Source organism: Chionomys nivalis, chromosome 2 (genome assembly GCF_950005125.1).
Source record: "Chionomys nivalis chromosome 2, mChiNiv1.1, whole genome shotgun sequence".
Classification (NCBI taxonomy): Eukaryota; Metazoa; Chordata; class Mammalia; order Rodentia; family Cricetidae; genus Chionomys; species Chionomys nivalis.
The window spans coordinates 75,565,407-75,593,154 of record NC_080087.1 but is presented as its reverse complement, the minus strand read 5'-3'; the positions used below and the strand labels follow the sequence as shown (position 1 = coordinate 75,593,154).

The window sequence follows — 27,748 nt, the reverse complement described above, 5'->3', positions numbered from 1 at the left end:
TACCCGTCCTCGGGTTCCCAGGACCCTGTCTTAGGTTGGGGGATGTCCTGCCATAAGTTGCCCGTCCCTGGAGCTCCTCAAATAAAAGGTATCTAGCAAGACCTAAAGTAAGCAGGTCTTTGACCACAGGGCACCCTGTCTTAGGCCATGTGGAGGGCAATCCTCGTGCCTGGCACCATGCCATGTTGAGCCGGTTTCTACAACCTCTGTATGGTGTGCTGTTCAGGCGAGGGTCCACACTAACTCCCGTCATTGGGCCCCTGTATCTTTCGTTAACGAAAAGACTGTGAGGAGCTCCTCAAATAAAAGATATAATGATATAATTTTTGGCACCAATAGCTCCATCCTCCAGACCAGAAGAAAGGGCGTTTTCCAAACCCAGTATTCACCGTTTAGTCTGGCCTAAGGTATATCCTCCTTCCTAAATGCCTACTCCACAATAAGATTATGAGTACTGCCTGCCAACAATAAGGGCAGTGTAAAGGGATCAAAATCTAAAATTTTTAACATATGCATTAAACCCAAACACTTTACAGCATGTGTCAAACTTTTCCCAACATCTATAAGCAGTTACAAATATCATTAGGTCAATTCCAGTAAGAATACATACATTGACAGACATTGTTGTTATCAAATACCACCAGCTCCAGTCTCTGAGCGACAGTCAGAACCCCAATCTTCCCCCTTCTTAAGTAAAGAGGGGTTAATATTTTAATTAAAATGAGTTTTGTGTCCCAAAGTTTAAAACAGTCAGATGTTTAGTCTACACCTCAGCTGCAAAGCAAACAGAATGCAGACAGCAGAGGCAGCTCAACATTTGTGCTTCAGGGCAGGTGGGCTTCCTGGGTGAGGTGAGCTGTAGTCAGCTATCTGAAGCACATCCTGGCAATTATCTCAGGCCGGGTCTCCCTGGACTCTGGAGGCATCATGACATCCTGCAGAGTGGCGTAGCAGGTTCTGTTATCAGGCACTCCTCCTTGGGGGCAGAGAAGACCGACCTGACCAAGCATTCCTCTCCAATCTCCTCCGGGAAGTCCTCTGTGGGGTGTCTGCAGCCACGACATCAGGTTTAGCTTTTATATTTTCTTTCTGTGAAAAAAGCATAAACATCTCCTCGACCCCAAATATATATAGGTCGGGTTTTTTCATAATGCATTGCAAGGGCCTTTTTTACCTTGCCTTAGTAAAGGTTAGCTTGGTGTCATCATGCTAGATCCGTTTGCATCAGGATCTGTGTGCAACTTTTATAAGTTGCTGCGTGCAACTGTTATAAGTTGCTTTCAAGGAGCCTTAGTACACTCCATATTTTCTTTTTATTAATTATTAGCCATATGTGCAGTTCTTCTTTGGAAGAGCCATTTGTAAAATTTAGCATAAAATCCTTTAAGGGATTTTTAGCTATAACATTAGCAAAATACAGTTGTGTGAATCGTAGCAATGATCATCTGGGAAAAGATTATTGTTTTGGCCTTTGAATTGAGCAAAGGCAATTGTCCAGGAATCAATCTTAAAATTATCAATGAATCTATTGTTTAGTATAAGAATCATTGATCATAGTCAATATTCTGTTAAACCATCTCCCAGATTTTATCCTGCCCTTTTGTATCAGACAGGCTACTGTTCTAAATTAAGAGTTTAATATCTTAACTGGCAAAACTGAGAAGGTTTAGCCATAAACAGCATTTTTTATAAAACTGTTGTAGAACAAGTTTTACATTTAATATACACACTTGCCATAGCTGTATTATAATTAATATACTATACCTGTTGGTTTATATTTTACCTGTTTGAGTACCTGCTTGGCAGCTTTTTAAGCTCTCTATTGGACACTGTTCTTTGTAATAATTTTACCTATCGGCTCAAGGTTTCCCATAAGAATATTATAACTAGAGCTTTAACCATTGAATATCTAAAAGCTTATAAGCTATTTTTTTTAAGTTGCAAGTTTGCCCCGCAGATAGGAAAAATGAAAAAGGAAGCATTTTAACTAATGATGTTGGCCTCATTAGACACCACCATGTAGAAAAATAAAAATAAATCCATATCCATCTCCATGTACAAAACTTTAGTTTAAATGAGCCAAAGGCCTCAGCATATAAAAATTTTGTTGAGCCTCACAGAGAAAAATTTTTTTGAAGTACACTTTGCCACATCTCAAACATAGCCTCAGTGGCACAAACATTTGGAAAAACCATAAATTATATCTCCTGAACTGAGAAGCTTTTGTATAACAAGACTACAGAGTGGGAAAAGTCCTTACTTATCATAAACCCATTTTAAAAATATATGAAGAACTCAGAAAATTAGTTATTAAAAAATTTAATCCAATAAAAATATTTGATACAGACCTAAACTGAAAACTCTCAACAGACAAACTGAGAGACAGTTTAAAAAAATGTTTAAACATAATATCCTTTAGCCATCAGAGAAATGTAAATTAAAACTCTGAGATTTCATTTTATCCTTGTAAATATGACCAAGATTAAAAATTATTGCTAACAATTTATGCTTAAGAAAATGTGGGTAAAGAAAAAACTTCTTTGCTGGAAGTGCATACTGGCACTAGAAGTGTAAACTGGCAGTCACTTTTGGATCATACACAGTATTGAAAGACCTGGATAAATCCAGACTTCTCCAGCAGAAAAAGAAGAATCAAAAATCTAGGGCTAGCCTGTTCAGCGACCCTGCCCTAGGAACCAGCTGAAGACAAAACCAGACTGCAATCCTGATAAACAATCCCAAAAAACAAGGAATTTTCCTCCTGTGATTATCATCACACTGCTCTAGGAACCTGGGAGTGGTCCCGAGAGGCAGGGAGCTGTCCCCCTGCGACCATCACTGGATTTTTGGAATTTTTATGACCCTCCTGGACCACAGGGCTGTGGTCTTTTTTCTAAAAATTTCCTCTCCAGGTTACTAGAGGCCAAACTCTTCCCCCACGTGGGTCATGAGCCTCGTGGGACTGCAGCAAGGGCGGTCTCCTGCAAGTCATTGGGGGGGCCGTGCCCTCCCGAGACCTGAGTGAGAGTCTCCCCAGCATTGGGAGTCCCTCATTATGGCCATTTTTTTAAAATTAGGCAATTATCTACCTTAAAACTTATCAATACCCCTGTTGGGCCTAAATACAAAAGTTTTTTGACCATAAAAACATGTGCTCAGCTATGTTTATAGCAGAACTACTTTATCATAGCCAGAATCTGAAAATAACCCAAGTGTATCTCTTTTACACCTAGGATAAATGAGACATCATCCTTTTAAATATCCATGAATACCATAAAATATCTTGGAGTAACTCCAAGCAAGCAGGACAGAAGTTTTGGGTCCTGTTACCTTTGCTTGTGAAGGCGGAAATGTTTTTTTATTTTTAACCATTATCACTTGTTAGAGTATAACTCTGGCCCTCGATAAATTTAGTGAGAGGCCTGAGTCTCAGCAGTCTACCCTCAAGCAACACCAGGCAGCAGGAAAGGAACACAAGCTGAGACAATACAACTCCCACCCAAGAGTGGGCATACAAATGAAAAAACTTGTATGATAAAAACTTTAACTCTTTTAAGAAAAAATTTAAGACATTAGAAAATAAAGATCTCCTATTTTTTTGGGAAAATAGAAGAAACATAGCAAAAATGACAATTTCACTGAAAGCAGTCTACAGATTCAGTGTAAATGTCCATTAAAAATTATAGCAACATTCCTCACAGAACTCACATATAGATTTACTATAAATGCACATTAAAATTACAGCAACATTTTTCACAGAACTCGAAAGAACAATCCTCAACTTTATAAGAAAGAAATAAAAATTCAGGATATCCTAAACAATTTTTAAAAATCCTCTGAATGTATCACAGTCTTTGATTTCAAAACTTTTCTACAGAACCACAGTACTGAAATTAATCTATCTTAGATATAAATTTATATGCCTACAAACTAAAGATTTTTGACCAAGAAGCAAAATTTTAGAATGGAAAAGAAGCACATTTATCTCCTTTTATTGTCCTGAAGCTGTAACTTTTTGAGTCCAGACCTCCTTATAGCCAACCTGTCTGGCTGCCTCAGCTCCACATGGCAGGAGGCTAAGACACAGGCTCTCTAGCCCTAGGGGGTCTTCTGTGGAATCAGGGTGGAGCTCAGCAGCTTTCGCTTGTCTAGCTCCGTTTGCCCGTTTGTCTAAAATCCTGTCTTTTTCCATAGTGAATTGTAAGTCCCGAATCTGAGAGGAGAGGTCTGAGAGTTCATGCTGTAATGCAAGAACTTGTTTGAGACCTCCTATTTGGGCCTTAAGGGCGGCTTTGTATTGAACAATTTCTGAATCAAAGGCATGCTATCGGGAGCAGTCAGAGCACAGGGCTGTGGCTGCGGAGTCCTTTTTGGCTGGCTAAGGAAGACGCGGAGAATAGGGTGTATTTCTGGGCCTGTTAAAACTAACCAGAGGCATATTTTATCTATAAAACAAAAAAAATGCAACTAAATCTCTTTTTTTTACTCTTACTCCTCTCACCCTGAGTGATTGTTGAAATGCCTTTATGAATTTCTCTTCCTTTGAAAGCGAATGGCCCATGTCTTGTGGGACGACAGCGAACCTGCGCCTACCTTATCCTGCAGATCTGTCCGAGTTCTACAGCTGCAGAATCTTCTATTTCTTGTCGTCCCGGGACTGCGCGTCGTCGTCCGGGAAGTTAACCGTGCTCCGAGTCCCTGGTTCGGGCGCCACTGTAGGCCGCCTCGACGGGTTACTCTGTCTAGGGTTTGTAACCCGCCTGGCTGGCCAGTTATTCCAGGGTCACGGAGAGGCACCACCTGAAAGACATAGGCTGATGAGAAGGAAGGAGGCTAGGCAGATTTGTCGAAGCCTCCGTTTATTAGGGTCATGGTTACAGCTTATATAGCCCCTGAATGGGGAGCTTGGGGGGCTGGAGCACGGGGTCTTGCCACGCACGTCACGTAAACCAAGAGGTTACAATGGGTCAGGTCACGATTCCTTGGTCGGGAAGTCACAAGGTGACACACCTAGTTGCCTAGATAGTTTGGAATGTGAGGCAGGTTCTGCTAAGAGATAACTCTCTATTAACAGTTAATTTGGGTGTGGGATAGGCTGTGAGATAGGCTTGCTCAATAAGACTATTCTCAATACAATTGGAAAGTGAAGCCCTCTGCAAAAGCTCCTCGCAGCGGTGCTTCCTGTAAATTTTGGGGGGACACGGCTCCTGACAAGGATGGAGCTCCCTCTTTGGTGCTGACAGACCCAAGGCAAGGACACAACAGGTGTCAGCCCTGGAATGAATCATTGTTCTCTGAGGGCATAGGGATGCTTATCAGCATTGTTGCTCAATATGTTGCTTAGAGAAGAAACATAAAGGGAAGTTGAGTGAGATGCAGGGCAACACTGAGAGTGGACGGGATTGAGCATTGATTTGGACTTGAACCCCACCACTCACAACCCATTGGATCCTGTAACAGTGCTCCTTTCTGAGAAGAATCTCAGAGCAGAAGGAGGAAGAAGAGTACAGCCTGAGATCTGTGTTGGAGCTGAGATTCTTCTCCTCCGAGGGAGAGCAACAAGTGAGAAGACTGATGGAGTTCTCTGTGCTTCTCTGCAAGAGGTGTACCCTCTGGCAGGGGCTTCTGCTCACAGGTAAGGGTACCTACTCTCTGACTCTGTTGGAAGGGAAACTTAGAAGCAGGCTGGAGTCTCCTAAAGAGACCAAGATGTTGAGAGGAGACTCAAGGTTTCTGTGTGCACTCGCGGAGCAGAAGGTACAGTGAGGGACAGAGGCTCAGCAGCATGAAACTCTCAGAAGACGGGGTGATGATGGCGAGAGAAAAGCCTGAAGCACTTCATATTCACAGCGAATTTCATTGGCTGTAATGTTCTGAAGACAGCTGTTCCCAACTGTGACAGTATAGCCCTCCAAAAAGAAATCAAACAGGGGAGGGCTAGTGAAATGTTTCAGTGTGTGAAGATATGGTAACCTGAAACTAATCCTCTGCTCCCACACAGTAGACTGAGAGAATAGATTCCTGCAGGCTCTATCTTCCATCCACATAGGAGCTCTGGTTAGAACTCACATATACACGCCCTGGAATATGTGGCCTCACACAGATTTGGGACACACATATTCAGATGTACACAAGAAGACACCAGCCTGCACAAATGCATATATTTAAATTAGTAAATCTAAAATCACTTATTTCACACTGAAATATAAGTACTGTCATAAGTCCCAAACAGAGGAACTATGAAGAGAAATTCATGGAGACACTTTCCTCTTTCCTTCCTTCCATTTTTCCTTTATTTATGTCTGATTCTTTTCCAGGAACTCAACCTTCCAAAAATTTGGAATAATATTGCCTTTATAAGTCCCTGGCTCTGAACTGGCAGTTCTGCTTCAGCCCTTAATCCCAGCACTCGGGAGGCAGAAGCAGGTGATCTCTGTGAGTTCAAAGCCAGCCTGGTCTACATAGCAAGATCCAGGACAGGCAAAGCTACACAGATAAAACCTGTCTCATAAAACAAAAATAAAAAATAAAAAAGTCCTGGTTCTCAAACCTGATGTCAGCAAATCCAATGGGTTGACTAGAATCACAAAGGGATCAGAGAAAAAATCAGAAAGTGTGGAGTCTCCAGAGGAGGAGTTCAGAGAGGTATTGCTCCTCACAACAAATACTCTATGGCATGTAGGGGAGGCTTGGACTTCCCACAGGTCAAAGTTCCCTGCCCTTTCTTAAGGAGGGAAGGGGAAGGAGGAGGGTTAAGTGGGGGAGCGGGAAGGGAATGGAAGGAGAGGAGAAAGTGTAAATTTTTGAATGGAAAAAATACAAGCTACATGAAGAGGGATGATGGACACTGAGGGGAACTAGGAAGACACCTGAGCAAAGAATTCCTGAAAGAGTTAATGAAGTCAGGACCATGAGGGGTGCACCCAACCACTGAGACAGGGGGGCCGATCTATTGGGAGCTCACCAAGGCCAGCTGGACTGCTACTGAAAAAAACATGGGATAAAACCGGACTCTCTGAATGTGGTGGACAATGAGAGCTGACGAGAGGCCAAGGAGAATGGCACAGGAACTTTCATCTGGCGATGGATCGAGAGAGAGACAGAGACCCAATTTGCATCAACCGTCTGAGCTCTTAAGGTCCAAATGAGGAGCAGAAGGAGGGAGAACATGAGCAAGGAAATCAGGACCATGAGGCGTGCACCCACCCACTGTGACAGTGGAACTGATCTATTGGGAGCTCTCCAAGGCCAGCTGGACTGGGACTGAATAAGCATGGGTTGAAACTGGACTCTCTGAACAAGGCGGACAATGAAGGCTGATGAGAAGCCAAGGACAATGGCACTAGGTTTCGATCCTAATACATGAACTGGCTTTGTGGGAGCGTAGCCTGTTTGGATGCTCACCTTCCTGGACCTAGATAGAAGTGGGAGGACCTTGGTCTTCCTGTAGAGCAGGGAATTTGGACTGCTCTTCAGTATCGAGAGGGAGGGGGAGTGGACTAGGGGGAGGAGAAGTGGAGTGGGGATAGGGGGAGGGGTGCGGGGGGAGGGGGGAATATGTGGGAGGAAGGGGAGGGAAATGGGAAACGGGGAGCAGCTGGAAATTTTAAGTAAAAAAGAATAAAAAAAAAAGAGTTAATGAAACACTGAGATACTCTGAGTCAACGGAAGTCATGTGGCTCATGTCTACTAAATAGAGTAGGCACAGTCCTACTTACTCACCAAACAGAGAGATAATCATACTTCTTTAATATTGGTGGTTTTTCTCAATTCTCTTCTAGCCTCCCTTTTAACCTCCTGGCACCTGTCTTCCACTGCCAATGTGACCATTGAATTATTGCCAACTCCAGTGGCTGAAGGAGATAACGTCCTTTTCCTTGTCCACAATCTGCCAGAGGAAATAAAAGCTGTAGCCTGGTTCAAAGGGCTGGGAAATAAGAAACAACAAATTGCAGTGTATGTACTGGACAAAAATTTAAGTAGGCCAGGTCCTATGCACAGCGGAAGAGAGATAATATATCACAATGGATCCCTGCTTCTTGAAAAGGTCACCCAGAAGGATGCAGGATTCTATACACTACGAACCTATGATAGAGGTGGAAAATTTGTATCAACAATAACCATGTACCTCTACGTGCAAGGTAAGTGATTCATTGAGAATTCTGTGAGCTAGGTGAGGTTCATTTCACTGGACACATACAGGAGAGTGGTCTCTGCTTACCTTCCTTCCCTGTGCATTGTGTCCCCATGGTGGGGTTTGAACATTTAATGTGGGAAACAAAGGGTGGAGAATAATGACAATAGATCAGGATCCTTCATTTAAGTTCACTTTGACACAGGTGGATGTATGGTAGATAACTCAGCCAAAGATAAAGCCTCTGTCTAGAGTCTAGAGATTCTCACAGGTTTGTTTCCTTGAGAAAGACTTTGAGGGAATTAGCATTGTACCTGGTGGAGGAAAACATAGAATCCTCAGAGATGTGAGCACCAGGACGCCCTGGCTCAAGACTTCTGTCCCAACTCAACTCCAGGTGTTCATGAGGAGCATTTTCTAAGTGTAGGATTTTAGCTTTCAGATGGCAGGGAAGAGTGCCTCCTGGTAGTTGAAAACTTGTGAAGTGAGGGATTAGAGAGTGCATTATCCTGAGAGCCTTGGCTGGGTTTCATCCCTTGGCCATCTTCTTCAGAGAGTCAGTAGGGAAACATAGCTCAACAGGTGTCCAGGCCATTTGCTAACTGTCCTGTTGGGCATATGAGATTTCACATGAAAGTTGTGGTCCCCAAGGAGAGGGACTCAGGACACAGATTCTTCTTACAAGGGCCTGTCCTCTAGGTCCAACTGGGGGAATTTTCTCCTTCAGGTAAATGGCTACAGGCTACGCTGATCTGAGAGCTTTGCAGACATGAGCTGTAGTTCCCATGCTGAACACCGGGGATGTCATCAGGATACACAATGAACAGCCAGAAAAATATTTGCCTAAACCGGGAACTATCCTAGAAACCTGGTTCCACTCATTTTTACAGACCAGAAAATATCTGTCTCAACATTCTCAGAGCTACGGGCTATTTAATGTGTCTGCCACACTGCCAGGAGACCATGTTTTCTTCCCACTTCATGTGTTTCCTTTGGAAAACCCATGGTATCCAAGGGGAATCAACTAGATAGAGGTTCAAGGTCTCTCATAAAGACCATTGATCACATGGGCAAACCCATTATACAGTTCAGCAAACAGAGGAAGTGGGAGAATCGTGTCGAAAATCATCCACAGGTTGAAGGATCTCACAGACTTCTCTCCAGAATCATCTCCTCCCACACAGCAAGATGTGAGACTCATGACAAATGACACATCCTGTGCCTTTGACCTCGGTCAGAACCTAGTCTGATAGTCAGTCTAGGGAGGGTAGATTCATTTTTCCACATACATCACACACCTGGTCCCTTTGTACCTCAAGGGCAGTTTTTGTCACCTTCTTGCTGAGAGCAAATTCCAGGTTTCCAGGGCATTGAAAATGAGGCAGATTGGATGCCCAGCTGGGTTTCTTTGTCACACAGCTGTGCAGATTTTCCATTTTTCAAGCTGCCAGAGCCTAGACCAGCACACAGCAGAGTGCAGTTCCTGAGTCAGCACCAATTATCTCTCCTCACAGGATGGTCAGTAGCCTTGACTCTCACTCTGTTCTAGGGGAGAGAAACACCAGGAGAGAATGGGAAAGGAACGTGGGGGCAGCACTGAAACCACAAGGGCAGTGTTTTGAAAACAGACCCACCCTCAGCCCATGAGACTCTGGGAGGATCTCCTTTCTGGAAGAGGCTCAGCTGAGAAAGGGGAAGGACAGCAGAACTTAGGAGCTGTGGTGGAGCAGAAGTTCCTCATAGAGACAGATCAGATGACTGAGACAATGGAGGTCCTCTCTGTACTCCTCTGAAAAAGGTCACCACATGCCAGGGCTTCTTCTCACAGATGACAGTGTGTGCGAGGAGGGACTGACATACTGTGGAGTCTCCTGAGTGGCACAAGGACATGAGAGGAGCCTCAGTGTTTGTAGGGAGAGAGGCTCAGCATTAAGATATCCTCATCGAATATTGAACAGTAAGAATGGGGGAGACATCATTCTTCCATCAAGTTCTTATTCATGACCACAATATTCTGAGGACTGATGCTCTCAGCTTGATGGTCTGAATAAAAATTCAATCTGGTGTAGATCACTAACATGATCCAACGTATACAGGCATTTGCTTCATTGTCTGACAAACTCAGACAAATGAACAGAAGAAAGCCAAGACGACTTGTGCTTCTTATGATGATGTCCCAGTTTGAGTGAACTTGAAGATAAAAAAAAAAAGCTGGAAAATGAATTCAGAATTCAGGTGTAGGCTACAGGCCCAAGAGGAACAGAGCAGCAACAAAGCCAGAGAGTGAAGACACATGGTCTATAGGGGAAAAGGTTGGGACTGCATTTCCCCAACACTAATCCACTATAAGTGTGAGCAGTCAGCTGGGTAGGAAAGAGAGAAACTCACCTAGAAACCTAGGCTGAGCAAGGGATACAGCTGCTCAGAACAGAAGGCCATATCTTAGTCGAATACAAAACTTCCAGTTTCGATGGATCTCTCTCTTCCTTCTAGCTTTCCTTTGGAAGTGCGGACGCCTTGCTACCTCTGACCAGCCCACTATTGAATCAGTGCCACCCTGCGTTGCTGAAGGGGGAAGTGTTCTTCTACTCGTTCACAATCCACCAGAGAATATTTTAGGCTTTGTCTGGTTCAAGGGAAGGTCTAACTTCAAGAATATTGTGGCCACCCGGTTAATACAAGGTATGAAAGCAACTGTGTGGGGACCTGCATACAGTGGCAGAGAGACATTGCACAGTGATGGATCTCTGCTGCTTCATCGTACCACTGAGAAAGACTCTGGATTGTACACGCTACGAATCCTGAGAACAGATGCAGGAAGTGAATACACACAAGTGCAACTCCAGGTGGACAGTAAGTGATTCCCTGTAATTGTTCGGTGATTAGCTGGGGCTTAGACACACATGACTGCCATGGCTGGCCTAGCATCTCTTCTGGGTCCCCACGTTGAGGTTTGATCACTTAGTGAAGAACACCCTGGTAGAGCCAAATGGCCATAGATCTGACTCCACCTGCATCACGGAAGACCTTGATGGAAAGTAACTCAGCCTAAGATGTCAGAGTCATCCCACTCCTTGGAGCTCTTAACTAGGGAGCACTGAATACTCTCATCTATCAACACTGGAGTGAAGTCACCCAGGAGAATATTTTTCTATTGTTCTTCTCTTAATTCTTTCAAAACTGATAGGGAACAATGATGTTAGAATCCCATGTCAAACTGTGGTATTTATTAGCTTACAACTGAGATTGTCATAACTAAAATCGAGGACCTGGTACAGAGACCATGGTGGAGGGCTGTCTATTGGCTTGCTCTTCTGGCTTGCTCAATCAGCTCTCTTATGTCACCCAGGAGTCCCAGCCCAGGGCTTAAACTGACGCATTAGTCTAAATTCTTACATCAGCCCCAGTTTAAAAACTGTACTAAAGTTATGCCCAAAGGCCAATTTGGTGGTGGCATTTTCAACTGAGTTCTTTTCTCGAAAAATGACTGTAGCTGGTGTGAACTTGGTATAAAAACAATCAGCCTAGTGGCCAAGCCTTTAATGAATGAAGCTTGCTTTGAAGATCAGACTGCTCCAAGCCCCCATATAGGCCCAGACCTAAGAGCTGTATGGCACAACAGGAATTGTTTCTATAAGTTGAAGTCAGGGGTTGAGTGATCCTTAAAAAAAACAGAAGAAAACACCTGGAAAGTGAAAGTTCCAGGCCTATTGAGTTCAGGGGAGGCATCATCTTAAATGTCAGTGTTCATGAGTCTGTACAGTATCTGACTAAGGGCAGTGAGGGAGTAGCCATGTAGACACCCAAAGAGACTGTTCCACAAAGAGGGCATGACACATTCAGGGACACTGTTGGAAAGAAGGACTTCATGTATCAGCCCTTCTTTAAGAGGAAGAGAAACACACATACCTGAACCCTAGGGTAAGTGATGAATCCATCTGCTCAGGATGGAGGTCACCATCTTTTCACGAAGCACAGTGATCCCCATGTGATGGCTTTTTTTCTCTTTTCCCTCCCAGGTCCCCATTCTCAGTCCTGCAACCCTTTCGCTTCTTCCCGACTCATGATCCAACCGGTGCCTCGCGATGCAGCTGAAGGGGAAGACATAGTTCTCCAAGTTTATAATCTTCCAGAAGATCTGAAAGCCTTTTCTTGGCACAGAGCAACATATAGAGCTCCAACCCTTACTATTGTAAAATACAACAGAGCCACAAATTCCATCTCCTGGGGGCCTGAACACAGAATCAGAAAAACCTTATACAGTAATGGATCTCTGATACTCCGGGATCTCACTAAGAAAGATGCAGGAATCTACACACTAATAGTTTTGGACAAAGATTTCAAAATTGAAAGACTATACGGGGAATTTTTTATAAAGAGTAAGTGACTCTCTATGGTCTGCAAAAGCTTAAAGTGTCTGATCCCACTTCATACACTAACCTGTCAGGATTGGGCTGTTACTGCACTCTCCTGCATTGCATTGTGTCCCCTACCCACTGGGGTTTGGGTCTCTACTGCAGGACACACACAGGGTAGACAAACTGTAATAGATCAGAACCCCACACTTGCCTTTCCATACAGAAAAGAAGAACTGTATTGTGTAAAACTAGCCCCAGGATGTCAACTGAAGCTCTCACCATGCACATGTCCTCAGAAAGAGGGGGTCAGGCAGTTCCTGAATAGTTCGACCATGGGGTCCTCACAGAGGCTGTCAGCCTGGACTCCAAAACTTTGTCTCTGGCTGGACAGTAGGTGACAGTGGAAAGTTTATGTCACTGTTTTGGTTAGATTTCCTGTTACAACCAACAAGGAACAAGGCTTTACTGACTGTCCCATAGAGTGTAGAATAAGCTATTTACTGCCATGAGAGATGCAGTTGGGTAGGTCACCTGAGCAACTCATTCTGAGGCTCAGTGGGCAGGTGTCTGGGCCATTAGCCTGTTGCTCTGATGGGCTGATGAGACTTCACAGGGAGGTCAAGGCACAAAGGGAAGAAACTGAGGAGGCAGCTGCTCCAGATCCCTCACCCTGAGGGGTCCAACCTAGGGAATTCTCTTCCACAAGTAAACAGTAACAGATGCTGCTAATCTGAGCAGCTACCCCACCCCAAGTTCAGACCATTGCTCATAACTAAGTTCATCTCATGAACACAGCAATGACCAGGCACTATGTGTTCTAATACAGGGAAACTAAGACACAGGAAACAGTGCCTGAATCTTGGCAAAACAGTCCCTGAATGGCAAATCCAAACCACAAGTTATGTCTATAGTCACAGCTCCAAATTCTACCTGCTGGATGTTTTAGAAAATGTGAACTGAAGAGGGTCTGGTTTACTGTGTGGACTACTGTCATTTGGTATTCTCCTCTGTTTCTTCACAGAGAATGTGACACAGCCCTTTGTGCAAATCACTGACACCACAGTCTCAGGAGGTACATCTGTGATCTTCACCTGCATTTCACCTGACACTGATGTCTCCATCCGTTGGATCTACAATGAGAAGAACCTTCAGCTCACAGAGAGGATGACTCTGTCTCCTACAAAGTGTGGACTCAAAATAGATCCTGTCAGGAGTGAGGATGCTGGAGAGTATCGGTGTGAGGTTTCCAACCAAGTCAGTTCAAAGACCAGTCACCCAGTTTCCTGGGGCCATCATAAGTGAGTGACCGCTGCTCTCATCCCACACCAGAGTATAGATATTTCTTTATCAATGGGGTACAAAATGGAGACACACTATGTGTTGAAAATGATTAGTTACTACTCAGATACAGCCAGTATGGTGACTCATACCTGTAATACTGGGATACACGTGTGTACAAGGAAAGACCAGGAATAAAAGTGATGTTGTCTTAAAAGGAAAATAAAGACACCAATATGATAAACAAAAATCCAAAGGCTTTAAGAACTTTTGTTATGGGTCAAATATATTGTTAATCCCTCAGAACTCATAGGAACTAATTTCAGGAGCCCTCAAACTTTGGATGCTTGGAGTCTGCTTAGAAAAATGGTGCATTGTTTTCATTGAGAAAAACACCCTCTTGTATGCTCACATACATTTTCTCTTTAACTCACCTAAATCCAGTGCTGCCTACACACCATTATCCATGTGAAGTGAGAAACGTGAAGACAGGAGAATGCACTGTCCATGATTTACTGTGGACATCGCTGGTTTCTAGATGCACAGATGTAGCATCCTTCACCTAAGGGCAGATCACACGCTTTTCACCCTGAAAGTGGCATTCACAGTGGGACCTTGCACCTAAGCCTTCTTTCTTGTTGATGTGTATTTCTTTCCTTTTACATTTTCTCATATTACATCACCAGCACAGTTCTCCTCTCCCCACCTCTCCCTAGACCTCATTTCACCTCTACCTCAGATCCACTCATCTTTGCCTTTAAATAATGAGCAGGCTTCCAGGGGTATCCACAGAACACCTGATAAACACCTTTAGTAGCGTGGCAGGATACAATATCAATTCAAAAAAATTAGTTGCCCTCCTATACACAAAGGATAAGGAAGCAAAGAGGGAAATCAGAGAAGCATCACCCTTCACGATAGCCACAAATAGCATAAAATATCTTGGGGTAACCCTAACCAAGGAAGTGAAGGATCTATTTGACAATAACTTTAAGTCTTTGAAGAAAGAAATTGAGGAGGATACCAGAAAATGGAAGGATCTCCCTTGCTCTTGGATTGGGAGGATCAACATAGTAAAAATGGCAATTCTACCAAGGGCAATTTATAGATTCAATGCAATCCCCATTAAAATCCCATCAAAATTCTTCACAGAACTTGAGAGGACATTAATCAACTTTATATGGAAAAACAAAAACCCCAAGATAGCCAAAACAATCTTATATAATAAAGGATCGTCTGGAGGCATTACCATCCCTGACCGCAAACTCTATTACAGAGCTACAGTACTGAACACAGCTTGGTATTGGCATAAAAACAGAGAAGTCGACCAATGGAATAGAATAGAAGACCCTGACTTTAGCCCACAAACCTACGAACACCTGATTTTCGATAAAGGAGCTAAAAGTATACAATGGAAAAAAGAGAGCATCTTCAACAAATTGTGCTGGCAAAACTGGATGTCAATCTGTAGAAGAATGAAAATAGATCCATATCTATCACCATGCACAAAACTCAACTCCAAATGGATTAAAGACCTCAATATCAGTCCAAACACACTGAACCTGATAGAAGAGAAAGTGGGAAGTACTCTACAACACATGGGCACAGGAGATCACTTCCTACGTATGACCCCAGCAGCACAAACACTAACGACATCATTGAATAAATGGGACCTCCTGAGACTGAGAAGCTTCTGTAAAGCAAAGGACACTGTCACTAAGACAGAAAGGCAACCCACTGACTGGGAGAAGATCCTCACCAACCCCGCAACTGACAAAGGTCTGATATCCAAAATATATAAAGAACTCAAGAAATTAGACCGTAAAAGGTTAATCAATCCAATTATAAAATGGGGCACTGAGCTGAACAGAGACTTTTCAACAGAAGAAGTTCAAATGGCCAAAAGACACTTAAGATCGTGCTCAACTTCCTTAGCAATCAGGGAAATGCAAATCAAGACAACATTAAGATACCATCTTACACCGGTCAGAATGGCTAAAATCAAAAACACCAATGATAGCCTCTGCTGGAGAGGTTGTGGAGATAGGGGCACTCTCATCCATTGCTGGTGGGAATGAAAACTTGTGCAACCACTTTGGAAAGCAGTGTGGCGGTTTCTCAGGAAAGTCGGGATCAACCTACCTCTCGACCCAGCAATACCACTATTGGGAATATACCCAAGAGATGCCCAAACATACAACAAATGTATATGCTCAACTATGTTCATAGCAGCATTGTTTGTAATAGCCAGAACCTGGAAACAACCTAGATGTCCTTCAATGGAAGAATGGATGAAGAAAGTATGGAATTTATACATATTAGAGTACTACTCAGCAGTAAAAAACAATGACTTCTTGAATTTTGCATACAAATGGACGGAAATAGAAAACACTATCCTGAGTGAGGTAAGCCAGACCCAAAAAGAGGAACATGGGATGTACTCACTCATATTTGGTTTCTAGCCATAAATAAAGGACATTGAGACTATAATTCGTGATTCTAGAGAAGCTAAATAAGAAGGCGAACCCAAAGAAAAACATATAAGCATCCTCCTGAATATTAACCTTCATCAGGCGATGAAAGAAGACAGAGACAGAGACCAACATTGGAGCACTGGACTGAAGTCTCACGATCCAAAGGAGGAGCAGGAGAGTGAGCACGAGCAAGGAACTCAGGACCGCAAGGGGTGCACCCACACACTGAGGCAAAGGGGATGTTCTATCGGGAACTCACCAAGGCCAGCTGGCCGGGGTCTGAAAAAGCATGGGACAAAACCGGTCTCGCTGAACATAATGGACAATGAGGACTACGGAGAACTGAAGAACAATGGCAATGGGTTCTTGATCCTATTGCACGTAATGGCTTTGTGGGAGCCCAGGTAGTTTGGATGCTCACCTTAATAGACCTGGATGGAGGTGGGTGGTCCTTGGACCTCCCACAGGGCAGAGAAACCTGCTTGCTCTTTGGGCTGAGGAGGGAGGAAGACTTGATTGGGGGAGGGAATGGGAGGTGGTGGCGGAGAAGAGGCAGAAATCTTTAATAATTAAATAAATTAATTAATAATAAAAAAAATAATAATGAGCAGGCTTCCAGGGGTATCCACAGAACATGGCATAGCAAGTCATATTAAACTTGCCACCATCCCTCATATCAGAGCTGAGAATGGCAATTCTGTAGGAAGAAAAGGATCCAAAGGCAAGCAAAGGAGTCAATGATGTCCCCCTATTCTACCTTTAAGAGTTCCAGAAGAATAACCATCTACATTACCATAACTTACATGCTAAGGTACTAGCTCAAATCCATGTAGGGTCAAAGATTATCACCTCGGTCTCTGTGATTCTTTATAAGCCTTGCTTAATTGTTTTTATGTTCCATGTGTTCATGGTGTCCTTGACTCATCTGGTTCCTTCAGTTTTTCCTTCCTCTATTCTATGGGATTCCCCAGGCACTGCCAAGCGTTTGGCAGTAAGTCTACGCATTTGTTCCCATATGTTGCTGGTGAATTTTAGGTTGAACACGATCTAGTAGTATAAAACAATTTCATTAGTAATCATTTTATTGAAATGTTTTTCCAGTCATGTTTGATTCTACCCTGAATTTCTTTTCTGTTGAGCCTCTGATTCCTGGCCATCCCAGGCGGTATCAAGTCAGGACTTCCTCTCAAAGCATAAACTTTAATTTGGACCAGCTATTTGCAGACCAATATGACAAAATCTGTGCCACCATTACCTTAGTACATGTTTCAGGAAGAATAGATTGTAGGTCAACTATTTCGTGACTAGATTGTTGCCCCAGTCCTACTGCTCGTTGTCGAAGATGGCTGGTTCAGGTTTCCTATGCCTCACTACTAGGATTCTTAGGGTCACTCTTGTAGATTCCAGAGAGATTCAGCTGTAGTACACTTCCAAGTCACTCCCAAAATGCCCCACCATTCCAGTCCTGTGGAGTTTGATGCGTGATTTAAGCTTTAGTAATGTTTCTTTTCAAATGTGCATACCCTTGTATTTGGGACATAGATGTTTAGAATTGAGACTTCATCTTAATGGATGTTTTCTTCATGGACTCTTATAAAATGTGCTGATTCATCTCTTTTGATTAATTTTAGTTTGAAGTCTATTTTGTAGCTATTAGAATAGCTACACCAGCTTATTTCTAATGTCCATTTGATTGGAAATTCTTTTCCTGACCTTCTGGTACCCTCTGCATACTGCTGAACTTATTATACAATCAATGTTGCACACACAACTGAAGGTGAGAATATTCTATTAGTTCTTTTTTCTTTTAGTTTTTAAAGACACAGTTTCTCTGTGCAGCCTTGTGATGTGGTATGGCCTTCTATATATCCATTGATTTTATTGGTTAAGAAAGAAGCTGTTTGGGGCCAATGGCTTAAGAGAATACAGCCAGGCTGGAAAAGATATAGAGAGAAAGTAGGCAGAGTCAGAGAGACACCACATAGCCACCAGAGTGAAAAGATGCAAGTTGCCAGTTGGAACCTTGCCTGTAGGCCACAAGCCACATAGTACAATATAAAATAATAAGAATTGGTTAATTCTAGATGTAACAGCTAGCTAGCAATATTCTTAAGTGATTGGCCAAGCAGTGATTTAAACAATATAGTTTCTGAGTGATGGTTTTGGGAGTCTGGGCAGTCATCTACAACAGCTTTGGCTGTCCTGGGCATCACTCTACTGAAGAAGCTGGCCTCAAACTCATAAAGATCCACCTGCCTCTGCCTCCTGAATGCTTGGATTAAAGGCATGGATTGACACCACTGCTCACTGTTGCATTTGTTATTAATGTGAAAGGGAATGACAGTAGAAGTGAAAAAGAAAAAAGCTTTTTAAATTTTATCATTTTTATTGATTTTTACTGAGCTCTACATTTTTCTCTGCTCCCCCACTGTCTCTCCGTACCCCCTGCAACCCTCACCCAAGATCTTCATGTTCCCAATTTACTCAGGAGATCTTGTCTTTTTCTATTTCCCATGTAGATTAGATCTATGTAAGTCTCTCTTAGTGTCCACATTGTTGTCTAAATTCTCTGGGACTGTGGTTTGTAGAATGGTTTTCTTTGCTCTAGGTTTAAAAAGTACCATGAGTGAGTGCATGTGATAATTATTTTTCTCTGTCTGGGTTACCTCACTCAAAATAATGTTTTCTTTTTTTTTTCACACAAAGTTATTATTTTCTTTTTTTCACAATACTTTTTTTATTTTCTATTATATTTTATTTTTTTAAATTATTTTTATTGTTTTTTAATTAAAATTTCCACCTGTCCCCGTTCCCCATTTCCCTCCCCTCCTCCCACATATTGCCCCTTCCCCCACTTCCCTTTCCCTATCCCCACTCCTCTTCTCCTCCCCCCACTCCATTCCCCCTCCCTCTCGATACTAAAGAGCAGTCCAAATTCTCTGCCCTGCGGGAAGACCAATGTCCTCCCACTTCTATCTAGGTCCAGGAAGGTGAGCATCCAAACAGGCTAAGCTCCCACAAAGCCAGTTCATGTATTAGAATCGAAACCTAGTGCCATTGTCCTTGGCTTCTCATCAGCCTTCATTGTCCGCCATGTTCAGAGAGTCCAGTTTCAACCCATGCTTATTCAGTCCCAGTCCAGCTGGCCTTGGTGGGCTCCCAATAAATCAGTTCCACTGTCACAGTGGGTGGGTGCACCCCTCGTGGTCCTGACTTCCTTGCTCATGTTCTCCCTCCTTCTGCTCCTCATTTGGACCTTAAGAGCTCAGACAGTTGCTCCAAATTGGGTCTCTGTCTCTATCTCGATCCATCGCCAGATGAAGGTTCTAAGGTGATATGTAAGATATTCATCAGTATAGGATAGGGTCATTTCAGGTTCCCTCTCCTCAGTTGCCCAAGGTACCAGCTGGGGACATCTCCCTGGACACCTGCAAGCCCCTCTAGAGTCAAGTCTCTTGCCAACCCTAAGATGGCTCCCTTAGTTAGGATATATACTTCGCTGCTCCCATATCCATCCTTCCTATATCCTAACCATCCCAATCCCTCAAGCTCCTCCCATCCTCCCCTTCTCACGTTTCTCATCCCATTTCCTCTTAGCCCCAAGGCATCTCACCCGCTAGTTCCCAGTTTTTGCCCGGCAATCTTGTCTACTTCCCATAGCCAGGCGGATGACTATACGATTTCCTTTGGGTTCACTTTCTTATTTAGCTTCTCTAGGATCACAAATTATATGCTCAATATCCTTTATTTATGGCTAGAAACCGATTATCAGTGAGTACATCCCATGTTCCTCTCTTTGGGTCTGGGATACCTCACTCAGGATAGTATATTCTATTTCCGTCCATTTGCATGAAAAATTCGAGAAGTCATTGTTTTTTACCGCTGAGTAGTACTCTAATATGTATATATTCCACACTTTCTTCATCCATTCCTCCATTGGAGGGCATCTAGGCTGTTTCCAGGTTCTGGCTATTACAAACAATGCTGCTATGAACGTAGTTGAACAGATACTTTTGTCATATGATAGGTCATCTCTTGGGTAAATTCCCAAGAGTGGTATTACTGGATCTTGGGGTAGGTTGATCCCAAATTTCCTGAAAAATTGCCACACTGATTTCCAAAGTGGTTGCACTAGTTTGCATTCCCACCAGCAATGGATGAGTGTGCCCCTTTCTCCACACCCTCTCCAGCAAAGGTTATCATTGGTGTTTTTGATTTTAGCCATTCTGACAGGTGTAAGATGGTATCTCAATGTTGTTTTAATTTGCATTTCCCTTATCGCTAAGGAGGTTGAGCATGACCTTAACTGTCTTTTGGTCACTTGAAATTCTTTTGTTGAGAATTCTCTGTTCAGTTCAGTGCCCCATTTTTTAATTGGGTTAATTAGCTTTTTAAATTATAGTTTCTTGAGTTCTTTATATATTTTGGAGATCAGACCTTTGTCAGTGGCAGGGTTGGTGAAGATCTTCTCCCAGTCAGTGGGTTCCCTTTTTGTCTTAGTGACAGTGTCCTTTGCTTTACAGAAGCTACTCAGTTTCAGGAGGTCCCATTTATTCAATGTTGTCCTTAATGTCTGTGCTGCTGGGGATAAACGTAGGAAGTGATTTCCTGTACCCATATGTTGTAGAGTACTTCCCCCATTTTCTTCTATCAGGTTCAGTGTGTTCAGACTGATATTGAGGTCTTTAATCCATTTGGAGTTGAGTTTTGTGCATGGCGATAGATATGGATCTATTTTCATTCTTCTACACGTTGACAACCAGTTCTGCCAGCACCATTTGTTGAAGATGCTCTCTTTTTTCCATTGAATACTTTTAGCTCCTTGATCAAAAATCAGGTGTTAATATGTTTGTGGGTTAAAATCAGGGTCTTCTACTCAGTTCCATTGATCGACTTCTCTGTTTTTATGCCAATACCAAGCTGTTTTCAATACTGAAGCTCTGTAATAGAGTTTGAGGTCAGGGATGGTAATGCCTCCAGACGATCCTTTATTATATAAGATTGTTTTGGCTATCTTGGGGTTTTTGTTTTTCCATATAAAGTTGATTATTGTCCTCTCAAGTTCTGTGAAGAATTTTGATGGAATTTTAATGGGGATTGCATTGAATCTATAAATTGCCCTTGGTAGAATTGCCATTTTTACTATGTTGATCCTCCCAATCCAAGAGCAAGGGAGATCCTTCCATTTTCTGGTATCCTCCTCAATTTCTTTCTTCAAAGACTTAAAGTTATTGTCAAATAGATCCTTCAATTCCTTGGTTAGGGTTACCCCAAGATATTTTATGCTATTTGTGGCTATCGTGAAGGGTGATGCTTCTCTGATTTCCCTCTTTGCTTCCTTATCCTTTGTGTATAGGAGGGCAACTGATTTTTTTGAATTGATCTTGTATCCTGCCACACTACTAAAGGTGTTTATCAGCTGTAGGAGTTCTTTGCTTGAGTTTTTGGGGTCACTTATGTACACTATCATATCGTCTGCAAATAATGAAAGTTTAACTTCTTCCTTTCTAATTTGAATCACTTTGATCCCCTTATGTTGTCTTATTGCTATTGCTAGAATTTCAAGCACTATATTAAAGAGGTATGGAGAGAGTGGACAGCCTTGTCGTGTTCCTGATTTTAGTGGAATAGCTTTGAGTTCCTCTCCATTTAATTTGATGTTAGCTGTCGGCTTGCTATAAATAGCTTTTATTATACTTAGGTATGACCCTTGTATCCCAAATCTCTAAGACCTTTATCATAAAGGGATGTTGAATTTTGTCAAATGCTTTTTCAGCATCTAATGAAATGATCATATGGTTTTTTTCTTTCAGTTTATTTATATGATGGATTACATTGATAGATTTTCGTATGTTGAACCAGCCCTGCATCTCTGGGATGAAGCCTACTTGATCATAATGGAAAATTTTTCTAATGTGTTCTTGGATTCTGTTTGCCAGTATTTTATTGAATATCTTTGCGTCCATGTTCATGAGTGAGATTGGCCTGTAGTTCTCTTTCTTGGTTGTATCTTTGTGTGGTTTTGGTATCAGAGTAACTGCAGCTTCATAAAAGGAATTTGGCAATGAATTCTCTGTTTCTATATTGTGAAATACCTTAAGGAGTATAGGTATTAGGTCTTCTTGGAAGTTCTGGTAGAATTCTGCATTGAAGCCTTCTGGACCTGGGCTTTTTTTGGTAGGTAGGTTATTTATAACAACTTCTAATTCTTCGCGACTAACAGGTCTATTGAGATTGTTCACCTGGTCCTGGTTTAACTTTGGTATATGGTACTTATCTAAAAAAGTGTCCATTTCTTTTACATTTTCCAATTTTGTGGCATACAGACTTTTGTAGTTAGATCTAATGATTCTCTGAATTTGCTCTGTGTCTGTGGTTATGTTTCCCTTTTCGTTTCTGATCTTGTTAATTTGCGTATACTCTCTCCGCTGTTTGATTAGTTTGGATACGGGTTTATCAATCTTATTGATTTCTCCAAGAACCATCTTTTTGTTTCATGATTCTTTGGATTGTTTTCTGTGTTTCTAGTTTGTTGATTTCAGCCCTCAGTTTGATTATTTCCAGTCTTCTACTCCTCCTAGGTGAGTCTGCTTCTTTTCTTTTTAGAGCTTTCAGGTGGACTGTTAAGTCTCCAAGGTGTGCTTTCTCCGTTTCCTTTAATTGGGCACTTAGCGCTATGAAATTTCCTCTTAGCACTGCTTTCATAGTATCCCATAGGTTTGAGTATGTTGAGTCTTTGTTTTTATTGAATTCAAGAAAGACTTTAATTTCTTTATTTCTTCCTTTATCCAGTTGTGGTTCAGTAGTTGACTGTCCAGTTTCCATGAGTTCATAGGCTTTCTGGAGATAGCATTGTTGTTGAATTCTAACTTTAATCCATGGTGATCTGATAAGACACAGGTGGTTACTGATATTTTTTTGTAACTGTGTAAGTTTGCTTTGTTACCGAGTATGTGGTCAATTTTCGAGAAGGTTCCATGCACTGCAGAGAAGAAGGTATATTCTTTCCTATTTGAGTGGAATGTCCTATAGATGTCTGTTAAGTCCATTTGATTCATTACCTCCATTAATTTTCTTATTTCTCTGTTAGGTTTCTGTCTGATTGACCTATCCATTGGTGAGAGAGGAGTGCTGTAATCTCCTACTATTAGTGTGTGTGGTTTGATGACTGCCTTGAGTTTTAGTAATGTTTCTTTTACATAAGTGTGTGCTTTTATATTAGGGGCATAGATATTCAGGATTGAGACTTCATCCTGATTAATTGTTCCTATTATGAGTAAAAAAAATGTCCCTCTCCATCTCTTCTGATTGATTTTAGTTTGAAGTCAACTTTCTTAGAAATTAGTATGGCCACACCTGCTTGTTTCTTAGATCCGTTTGCTTGATAAACCTTTTCCCAGCCCTTTACTCTGAGTAGATATCTGTCTTTGTAATTGAGGCGTGTTTCTTGTAAACAGCAGAGTGTTGGATCCTGTTTTCGTATCCAATCTCTTAGCCTGTGCCTCTTTATAGGTGAGTTGAGTCCATTGATATTAAGTGATATTAATGACCAGTGGTTGTTAACTCCGGTCATTTTTCCTTTCTTTCTTTCTTTCCTTTCGTAGTAAGGTTTGTGTGTTTCCCTTCTTCAAGTTGTGCTGGTGAAGGGTCATTAGATGTCTGGGTTATTGTGGGCATTGTTGGACTCCTTGGGTTGTGATTTTCCTTAAAATACTTTCTGTAAGGCTGGATTTGTGGCTACGTATTGTTTAAATTTGTTTTTATCCTGGAAAATTTTGTTTTCTCCATTTATAGTGAATGAAAGCTTGGCTGGGTATAGTAGTCTGGGCTTGCATCCATGGTCTCTTAGTTTCTGCAGTACATCTATCCAGGACCTTCTGGCTTTCATGGTTTCCATAGAGAAGTCAGGTGTAAGTCTGATAGGTTTACCTTTATAAGTGACTTGACCTTTTTCCTTTGCAGCTCTTAATATTCTTTCTTTATTCTGTATGTTTTGTGTTTTGATTATTATATAACGAGGAGATTTTTTTTTTTTTGATCCAGTCGATTCGGTGTTCTGTATGCGTCTTGGACCTTCAAAGGAATATCTCTTAAGGTTGGGAAAGTTTTCTTCTATAATTTTATTAAGTATATTTTCTGGACCATTGAGCTGTACTTCTTCTCCTTCTGCTATCCCTATTATTCTTAGGTTTGGTCTTTTTATTGTGTCCCAGATTTCCTGAATGTTTGGTGATGAGAATTTGTTGGTTTTGCTGTTTTCTTTGATCAGTGTGTTTATTTTCTCTTGGTATCTTCAGTGTCTGAGATTCTTTCTTCTATTTCTTGTAATGTGTTGGTAGTACTTGTCTCTGTAGTTCCTGTTTGTGTATCCAGATTTTCCATCTCCATTTTTCCCTCGGTTTGTGTTTTCTTTAATACTTCCACTTCAATCTTCAAGTCTTGAACCGTTTCCCTTACCTGTTTGATTACTTTTTCTTGTTTCTCTTGGTTTTCTTTGGTATCTTTGAGAGATTTATTCATTTCCTCTACCTTTTTGTTTGTAATCTCTAATTGAATATGGCAGTTTTTCACCTCCTGTTTAAGGTCCTCTATTATTTTCATATAATTCACTTTTGGGTCGAATTCTTCTAATTCTTCTGGAATTTGATGTACAATTCTTCTTATTTAGGGATTCCTGGATTCTGGTGATGTCACGTTGCCTTTCAGGCTGTTGGAGGAATTCTTGCATTGGCGCCTGCCCATCTTTTCCTTCAAATGGAGCCAGGAGAGGCCTGGTGTCTTGGTCTAGTCTTTGCTGTGACTAATTCTCTGGGTGTATCTCCTCAGTGTAGGGGCAGGAACTGTTCCCTTCCAGATGGACTCCTCAACACCAAAACATGAACGTCTGGTAGTCCAATGACCCGCGGACAAAAGAGTGAATGCAGGGGGTAGGTCGGGGTAGAATAGAACACAGGCGACCCTGCAACACAGGCTGGAGGTGCCTGTGCTCCCTTTCGGGGGTTGTTAAGGCCTGCCCAGTAGGCAGGCACTCACTGCTCTGGGTGCATAGCCTTAGTGTAGGAGCAGGAAGCTGTTCCTCAGGAGAGGACCTTGCAGACAAGGCAGGCTTGGGGGGAGGGGGGGTCACGTGTGTAGGAAAGAAAGCCCTGCAGCAGGAGCTGGGGGAAGGGGGGTTGAGCTCTCTTCCGGGACAGTCCGCCCCAGGATAGCACACACTCACCCGTGCAGATGGAACTTCTCAGCACCAACACAGGGACACCTGGTAGCCCAATGAGCCAGGGACCAAGGGAAGAAGGAGGCAGGCATGGACAAACCTAAGAATAATAGGTATAGCAGAAGGAGAAGTACAGCTTAATGGTCCAGAAAATATACTTAATAAAATTATAGAAGAAAACTTTCCCAACCTAAAGAAAGATATACCTATGAAGGTTCAAGAAGCATACGGAACACCAAATAGGCTGGATCAAAAAAAAAATCCCCTCACCACATAATAATCAAAACACAAAGTATACAGAATAAAGAAAGAATATTAAGAGCTGCAAAGAAAAAAGGCAAAGTTACTTATAAAGGTAAACCTATCAGACTTACACCTGACTTCTCTATGGAAACCATGAAAGCCAGAAGGTCGTGGATAGATGTATTGCAGAAACTGAGAGACCATGGATGCAAGCCCAGACTACTATACCCAGCCAAGTTTTCGCTCACTATAAATGGAGAAAACAAAATTTTCCAGGATAATAACAAATTTAAACAATACGTAGCCACAAATCCAACCTTACAGAAAGTAATAGAAGGAAAATCACTAACCAAGGAGTCCAACAATGCCCACAATAACTCAGACATCTAGAGACCCTTCACCAGCGCAACTCAAAGAAGGGAAACACACAAAATCTACTACTAAAAAAGTGACTGGAGTTAACAACCACTGGTCATTAATATCACTTAATGTCAATGGGCTCAACTCTCCTATAAAAAGGCACAGGCTAAGAGACTGGATACGAAAACAGGATCCAACATTCTGCTGTTTACAAGAAACACACCTCAACCACAAAGACAGGCACCTACTCAGAGTAAAGGGTTGGGATAAGGCTTATCAAGTAAATGGACCTAAGAAACAAGCAGGGGTGGCCATACTAATTTCTAACAAAGTTGACTTCAAACTTAAATCAATCAGGAGAGATGGAGAGGGACATTTTCTACTCATAACAGGAACAATTCATCAGGATGAAGTCTCAATCCTGAATATCTATGCCCCTAATATAAAAGCACCCACGTACGTAAAAGAAACATTGTTAAAACTCAAGGCAGCCATCAAACCGCACACATTAATAGTAGGAGACTTTAATACTCCTCTCTCACCAATGGACAGGTCAATTAGACAGAAACCTAACAGAGAAATAAGAGAATTAATGGAGGTAATGAATCAAATGGACTTAACAGACATCTATAGAATATTCCACCCAAATAGGAAAGAACATACCTTCTTCTCTGCAGCTCATGGAACCTTCTCAAAAATCGACCACATACTCGGTAACAAAGCAAACATCCACAGTTACAAAAAAATATTAATAACCACCTGTATCTTATCAGATCACCATGGATTAAAGCTAGAATTCAGCAACAATGCTACCCCCAGAAAGCCTACAAACTCATGGAAACTGAATAGTCAACTACTGAACCATACCTGGATTAAGAAAGAAATAAAGAAAGAAATTAAAGTCTTCCTTGAAGACAATGAAAATAAAGAAACAACATACTCAAACCTATGGGACACTATGAAAGCAGTCCTGAGAGGAAAGTTCATAGCACTAACTGCCCACTTAAAGAAAACAGAGAAAGCACACATTGGAGACTTAACAGCCCACCTGAAAGCTCTAGAAAAAAAAAGCAGACTCACCTAGAAGGGGTAGAAGACTGGAAATAATCAAACTGAGGGCTGAAATCAACAAAATAGAAACACAGAAAACAATTGAAAGAATCAATGAATCAAAAAGCTGGTTCCTGGAGAAAATCAACAAGATTGATAAACCCCTATCCAAACTAATCAAACGGCAGAGAGAGAATCTGCAAATTAATAAGATCAGAAATGAAAAGGGGGACATAACCACAGACACAGAGGAAATTCAGAGAATCATTAGATCTTACTACAAAAGCCTGTATGCCACAAAACTGGAAAATGTAAAAGAAATGGACGCTTTTTTAGATAAATACCATATACCAAAGTTAAACCAGGACCAGGTGAACAACCTAAATAGACCTGTTAGTCGTGAAGAATTAGAAGCTGTTATCAAAAACCTCCCTTCCAAAAAAAGTCCAGGACCAGATGGTTTCAATGCAGAATTTTACCAGAACTTCCAAGAAGACCTAATACCTATTCTCCTTAATGTATTTCACAATATAGAAACAGAAGAGTCATTGCCAAATTCCTTTTATGAAGCTACAGTAACTCTGATACCAAAACCACACAAAGACCCAACCAAGAAAGAGAATTACAGGCCAATCTC

General features: G+C 41.9%; 1 protein-coding gene across 1 annotated transcript in view; it reads left to right on the top strand.

Moving 5' to 3' along the window:
• Positions 1-8,122: 8,122 nt before the first annotated feature.
• Positions 8,123-27,748, top strand: part of LOC130868631 (carcinoembryonic antigen-related cell adhesion molecule 5-like) — an 87,828-nt gene continuing 68,202 nt past the window's right edge. The window contains exons 1-3 of the mRNA XM_057760785.1: positions 8,123-8,141; positions 12,154-12,513; positions 13,514-13,729. Coding sequence (XP_057616768.1) covers positions 8,123-8,141; positions 12,154-12,513; positions 13,514-13,729 — 595 coding nt within the window. The remainder of the gene's footprint in view (positions 8,142-12,153; positions 12,514-13,513; positions 13,730-27,748) is intronic.